Genomic DNA, 7630 nt, shown 5'->3' on the forward strand with positions numbered 1-7630 from the left:
GATCAAAACACAATATATACAAACTCGATTGTGACTGTGGCTTGTCATACATTGGACAGACGAAGAGGAGCATCGGTACTAGGGTTAAAGAACACATCTCAGACATCAAAAACAGGCGCGCGTCGAAGTCAGCAGTGTGTGAACACACAATGGACAAACCAGGCCACTACATTCGTTTTGATAAACCTCAAATCCTCGCTCGGGAAGACAAGTATATACCGAGATTAATTCGCGAGGCTATTGAAATTAAAAAACATCCCAATTTCAATAGAGAAGATGGCTGGAATCTATCAAACACCTGGGACCCCGTTCTTAAAAATATAAAATCCCATGTCCGAAACCACACCGCAGGACCTCAAGACACCGTGAGCGCATTCTGCCGGCATCCAGAGCGGTACGCCAGAAAATTAAGAAATCGATGGCGGTAGATGATAAATAACAAGGACCAACTGACAGACATTCACACCTCGTCTGCCCGTGATCACGGTTGCTGCAAAGTAACCGAAACGTCGGGATTATGTAGTTTTTAAATAATAAAATCCGCGTAGTAAATCCGAAAAATACTAGTTTCATTTAAATGAATACTCGCGAAAATCTTAGATCTCATTAGATCAAAACAATTTACTACAGTATTGTACAATTTAAAAAGGTCTATGTATGGTATATGTTTATCTCTTAGGAATAACCCACAATAACCATTTTTTATCCTTTACTTTGTACGAGAAATAATGGCTTATTTACGAAGCGATTTTAAGCAATACAGTATTAATCCTTATCCAATTAAGTATCTTAAATACATTGTGCATTTAATAAAGATCAATATGGCTTTTTACAGCATGTAAATTAAATAAATATTTTCGAAGATATCACAGATTTAAAATGCAGAGTCATAGCAATTTCGGCGATAAATACCGTTTCGGTGATAAATACCGGCAGCGGCGCCAGGCGAACGGGGCGTGGGGGGAGCGGGGTAGGTGCGGTGGGGAAGAAGTGGCTCATCGCTGAGTGCGCGACCCGAACGCGGGCAGACGCGTGAGGGCAGACGTCGTTGACGGTTGTGTCCGTTTTGCGAATTTTCAAGGCACTAGCGATTTGATAAAAACGTATGGTCGCCTACTTTAAGTAATATAGGCCTAAGGTTAGTTATTGCCAGGTTTCTTTTTGGTTAGGAGTTACACGTACAAAAGATACTTCATTTTTACGAATTACTTCATTGATGATTCAATTACTATATAGATAGGTTACTTACAGTTAATTATAACAAATTATATAAATAGGTTAATTATATAACGAATTACTTCATTGATAATTCAATTACTATATAGATAGGTTACTTACAGTTAATTATAACAAATTATATAAATAGGTTAATTATATAACGAATTACTTCATTGATAATTCAATTACTATATAGATAGGTTACTTACAGTTAATTATAACAAATTATATAAATAGGTTAATTATATAACGAATTACTTCATTGATAATTCAATTACTATATAGATAGGTTACTTACAGTTAATTATAACAAATTATATAAATAGGTTAATTATATAACGAATTACTTCATTGATAATTCAATTACTATATAGATAGGTTACTTACAGTTAATTATAACAAATTATATAAATAGGTTAATTATATAACGAATTACTTCATTGATAATTCAATTACTATATAGATAGGTTACTTACAGTTAATTATAACAAATTATATAAATAGGTTAATTATAACGAATTACTTCATTGATAATTGAATTACTATATAGATAGGTTAATTAAATAGGCAAGGATTGCATTAAAGTACAATCATAACAATAACTACCGTACTGTATTTTTTGGAAGTATAGAAACAACACGTACTTAAGAATTATGCCGCGAAAGCGTAAGTCTAATCTTTCCCAAAGCTCTAATAAAGCTCGAACTATGAAAGTAGCTAGACTTAACGAGACGTTTCCACAAGCCGAACTGCGAAGGCTTAAACGAGCAGAGCGTGAGGCAGCTCAAAGAGCTGCTGAGACACCAGAGCGGTCCCAAGATAGACGTCGACAGCATGCTGAGTATCTAGCATCTCAACGGGCTGCAGAGACACCCGAACAGTCTCAAGCTCGGCGTCTTCAGCAAGCGACTTACATAGGGTCCCAAAGAGCTACTGAAACTGTTGAAGCTGCTGAAGCTTGCAGATGCGCTGTTGCTGAAAGGGCACAACAGCGACGATTAATATTTACAAGAAACGCGTGGGGAGTATTTGATAAAGCTGCATTTGAGTACGATGAAACTCTTGATTACGAAAGCCACAAGCTTATAAAAATAGAAGCGATGAATAAAGAATGCAGATTTTGCGGTGCTCTTAAATGGAAAGAGGAAGCTGCAGGCATGTGTTGTTCGGGAGGAAAAGTAGTTCTTCCTTCAATAGACGAGCGTGTTGAACCTCTTAAAGAACTTTTTTCAAATGAAACAGATGAGTCTCGCCGTTTTTTAAAAAACATAAGAAAATACAATACATGCTTCCATATGACATCTTTTGGAGCTGATAACATTGTGTCGATGCCAGGATTTTGCCCGACTTTTACAATCCAAGGGCAAATATACCACACAATTGGCTCTTTGCTTCCTGCTGCTAATACGCAACCAAAATTTTTGCAAGTTTATTTCATGGGTGATGAGGAAGCACAAGTTGATAGGCGTTCTGAGTACGTACCAGGTGTGGAAAGAAACACAGTTCAAAAAATACAAAAAGTTCTACATGATCACAACGTTTTAGTGCATGAATTTAAAATGGCTAAAGATAGAGTGACTAGCGATAATTACAAGGTCGTGATACACCCAGATCGTGTACCACGTGGTGAACACGAAAGACGATTCAATGCCCCGACCACAAACGAAATAGCTGCCGTAGTAGTTAGTACTGAACAAACTGCGTCTCGGGACATTGTTATTCAGGCGCACGATGGCCGGCTTACTAGAGTTCCGGACACTCATAGATTTTATGATGCTCTCGAGTACCCGATAATTTTTTGGAAAGGACAAGAGGGGTACAGTTTTGATATTCCTCAGACAAACCCAGTTACAAAACAGCCTATACCGAAAAAAAAAGTGTCGTGCAAAGACTTTTATGCATATCATATGATGGTACGTCGCAACAATTTTAATTTATTGCTTCGATGTAGGCTTCTCTTGCTTCAGTTTTTGGTGGACATGTATGTCAAAGTGGAGAGTGAGCGCTTAAGGTTTATTGCTTTAAACCAAACAAAACTGCGAGCAGAAAACTATATACATTTACAAGACGCGGTCAGGAATGATGCGGATTTAGATCCAAACAATTTGGGTCAATTGGTAATACTCCCATCGTCATTTGTAAATAGCCCGAGATATCTTCATGAGTACACGCAGGATGCGTTCACATACGTGCGTAACTACGGGAGGCCTGATCTGTTTATTACAATGACATGTAATCCCGCTTGGCCAGAAATTACTAAAGAGCTCATTCCAGGTCAAAATGCAACAGACAGACATGACTTAACAGCCAGGTTATTTAAAATAAAAGTACAAAAATTGGTTGCTCTACTTACAAAAGGTAAAATATTTGGAGATATGAAGTGTTTCATGTACTCGATCGAGTGGCAAAAAAGAGGTCTGCCTCACGTGCACTTACTGCTGTGGTTGACGGAAAAATTACGCCCCAACCAAATTGATGAAGTCATAAGTGCGGAGATACCAAATCCAGAAAGTGATCGAAAACTCTACGATACTGTAACCAAAAATATGATTCACGGTCCCTGTGGTGCACTAAATCCGTCATCACCATGCATGAAAGAAGGAAAATGCACCAAAAAGTATCCAAGGGCGCTTTTGAAAGATACTCAAACTAACGACAAAGGCTATCCTTTGTACAGGCGTAGAACACCAGGAGATGGCGGCCGTACGATAACTCTAAAAACCCGAGGTGGAACACAGGAAGTATTGGTTGACAATAGCTGGATTGTCCCATATTCTCCTCTTCTGTCTAAAATTTATAACTTTCACATAAATGTAGAGTTCTGCAATACGGTACAGGCGATAAAATATATTTGTAAATATATAAACAAAGGCAGCGACCAGGCTATTTTTAACATTCGACAGCAAGGGAATGTTAATATTGACCCGAGAGATGAGGTGCAAACGTATCGAGCCGGTAGATATGTTAGTAGTAACGAAGCAGCGTGGCGGATCTTGGGTCTGCCTCTGCATGAAAGACACCCAACAGTCACTCACCTTGCGGTTCATCTGCCTAATGGTCAGCGGATTTACTTCACTGAAAACAATTTTAGAGAGAGAATGGCCGCACCACCTAAGACGACACTAACTGCATTTTTCCTGCTTTGCCAAAATGACGCATTTGCAAAAACATTACTTTATGTTGACGTACCCCGCTACTATACATGGAACGTGTCGTCGAAAGAATGGAAACGTCGTTTACAAGGCACACCTGTCGACGGCTGGCCAGGTGTGAAGGCAGGAGATGCTCTTGGGCGCATTTACACAGTGCATGTTAGTAACTTCGAATGTTACTGTTTGCGAATGCTGCTGAATGTAGTACAGGGCCCCACTAGCTTTTTGGATCTAAAAACAGTTGACGGCCAAGAACTTCAAACTTTTCGACAAGCGTGTGAGAAGTTGGGGTTGTTGGAAGATGACAACCACTGGGATGCCACAATGGAAGAGGCAGTGCTGTGTCGCTCTCCTTCGCAAATAAGAGAACTATTTGCAATATTGATATGCACTTGCGGTTTATCCAATCCTCTTCAACTATGGGATAAGTATAAATCTGCATTATCGGAGGATATCTTGCAAAGATTTGAAAGGATGGATCAAGTCAACAATGATCTATGTTTCAATGAAGCACTGAGACATATAGAGGACAAAATAATAACGATTTCCGGTAAGAAATTGTCTGACTTCGGTATGCCTACACCAGAGCGTCGAGGAGAGTTGTCGACCGATTTGATCAAAGAGCTAAGCTACGATATTGCTTTATTAGACGCTCAGGTCAGCGAAACTGAACCACGCCTGCTACCCGAACAAAAAAACATTTATAACAAAATATTACAACGAGTTGAGCTTGACAAAGGCGGCCTTTTCTTTCTTGACGCCCCGGGCGGTACAGGTAAAACATTTTTGCTTAATTTGCTTCTAGCAAAAATTCGTAAGGACCGTAAAGTTGCATTAGCGGTGGCTTCCTCTGGGATCGCTGCAACATTGCTGAGCGGTGGACGAACGGCACATTCGGTTTTTAAATTACCTCTTAATCTGGCGAGCGAAGAAACCCCAACGTGCAACATCAGTAAGAGCAGTGCCCGTGGCGCCCTCTTGCAACAATGTATGCTGATCGTGTGGGACGAGTGCACTATGTCACACAAACGCGCCATTGAGGCGCTTGATCGCTGTCTACAAGATATTCACAGCAATCGAAAGTTGATGGGTGGTGTGGTAGTGTTATTGGCAGGGGATTTTAGACAGACTTTACCTATTATCGAGAGAGGCACTGCAGCAGATGAAATTAACGCATGTCTAAAAGCCTCATATCTGTGGTCTAAAGTTGAAAAGCTTTATCTTACCACTAACATGCGAGTCCAGTTATTCAGCGATGTCGAATCAGGAGCATATGCTCAAAAACTGCTAGAAATTGGTGAAGGCCACCTAAACACCGACCAAGTAGGTATGGTTCTTTTCACACAGCAATTTTGTCATGCTGTGGAGACAGAAAACGAACTTATTGAACAAGTTTTTCCGAATCTGCAACAAAATATTCTTGACGAAAATTGGTTGTGTGAAAGAACCATATTGGCACCAAAAAATCAGATTGTTGCGAAAATAAATAAAAACATCTTGGCCGAAATAAACAGCGAAACATCAGTGTATAATTCCATTGACACAGTTATGTCATCCGATGACACTACAAGTTATCCCGTAGAGTTCCTAAACTCTTTAGAGTTGTCCGGGGTGCCATCACACAAGTTGGAATTAAAGGTAGGTGTACCCGTTTTGTTAATGCGTAACCTGGATGCGCCAAGATTATGCAACGGTACTCGGTTGCGAGTTACCGAATTAGGAAGGCATATAGTGAAGGCTACAATTTTAACTGGAGAAGCCAAGGGAGACAATGTTCTTATACCGCGCATCCCAATCATACCCAACAACTTGCCATTCAATTTTAAACGCCTGCAGTTCCCATTAAAAGTCGCATTTTCAATGACGATCAACAAATCGCAGGGTCAAACCTTGAAGGTAGCAGGCCTACATTTGGGCACGCCATGTTTTTCTCACGGTCAGCTCTATGTGGCTTGCTCACGTGTTTCCAAAGCGAAGAATCTGCATGTTTATGCTGAAGGAAAAAGATCGTTAAATGTAGTTTATAGGAGCATACTGCAGTAGCTACCTATAGGCCTATGATTAGGGCTCTGCAGTGCTTAGTTACCGTATTTCTTACTTATTACTAGACTAGACGGGACGAACCTGAAGTCCACGCGAACGAAGTCGCGGGCAAAAGCTAGTACGCAATAAACGTGACTTGAAACTACGGTTCACAATTTGTTTTTAAATTTAAACTTATTTTTTAAAGGAACGTGCATTATCCAGTAAAAAGTAAATAAAAGTAAAGATAGACAGGTAGTTTTATAAAGTAAAGGCAGAAATAAAAAACCATCTCTTATTTACTCATTAAATATTTCATACTTCATGTATGATTAAAAAATAAAAAATAAAAAATTAAATAATTAAAAACAAAATAAAAAAACAAAAAATTAAATCCATACTATATACTATATACTATTATACTATATACTATTTTACTATATACTAATATTTTATCATTATTATTATTGCTGTTATTATTATTATTATTATATTATAAATGCGATAGTAACTCTGTCTGTGTGTCTGTTACGCTTTCACGCCTAAACCAGTGAACCGATTTTGATGAAATTTGGTATTTATGGCAAAAAATGGGGGAATGGGTAAAAAGAGGGGATGACTGTTCGTATGGAAAATCGTCATTTTTGAAGATATAACAGTGAAACTTTGTATTTAGACACTTTATTAGGAATGAAAGAACATAGGCTACTTTTTATTGCGAAAATTGGGGTAAAAACAGGTGATGAATGTTCGTATGGAAAATTGTCATTTTTAGAAATATAACAGTGAAACTATGTATTTAGACACCGCTTGTGTCGCTCTTAGTCTATCCCCTCACCCCAGATCCGTCCGGTATGGTAGTACCTGCCGGTAAAGCCCTGGGGATCACTGGAGCACTCAAGCCCCCCACCACCACAAGTTGACAGCCCCCGGGGGATCGTCGAATTAACCTACCCTAATCTACAATCATGTAATAAAGTGATGAAATACACATGTATTTCATCACTTAATATTTTCCAACCCGACCCCAAAAAAAAAAAAGATATAAATTTAATAAAACTCATCTGTCCCATATCGGTTTTTTTTCAATCTATAGTGTAAAATCACCCGCAAAGATCTATGTTCTCCTGGTAAGGTGATATGAGTAGCGTTGGAGCTACGAGAAATAAAAAAAATCTTTTTAACTTGCTTGCTGGGAAATAACGATATTATTTTTAGACAAATGCCTTTAGTTTGTG

At 38.8% G+C, this 7630-nt stretch overlaps 1 protein-coding gene across 1 annotated transcript; it reads left to right on the forward strand.

Moving 5' to 3' along the window:
- The first annotated feature begins 1925 nt into the window (after nt 1-1925).
- LOC133320637 (uncharacterized) lies at nt 1926-7315 on the forward strand. Its single transcript, XM_061529272.1, has 2 exons — nt 1926-6266; nt 7196-7315. The coding sequence occupies exons 1-2, from the start codon at nt 1926-1928 to the stop codon at nt 7313-7315; spliced, it is 4461 nt and encodes a 1486-aa protein (XP_061385256.1).
- The last annotated feature ends 315 nt before the right edge of the window (nt 7316-7630 follow it).

This window comes from Danaus plexippus, unplaced genomic scaffold (genome assembly GCF_018135715.1).
Source record: "Danaus plexippus unplaced genomic scaffold, MEX_DaPlex mxdp_42, whole genome shotgun sequence".
NCBI lineage: Eukaryota > Metazoa > Arthropoda > Insecta > Lepidoptera > Nymphalidae > Danaus > Danaus plexippus.

Coding starts and splice junctions, on each gene's coding strand:
- LOC133320637 (XM_061529272.1), top strand. CDS start 1,926: ATGAAAGTAGCTAGACTTAACGAGACGTTTCCACAAGCCGAACTGCGA. Junction 6,267..7,195: donor CGCAGGGTCAAACCTTGAAG/GTAGCAGGCCTA, acceptor CTATGTATTTAG/ACACCGCTTGTGTCGCTCTT.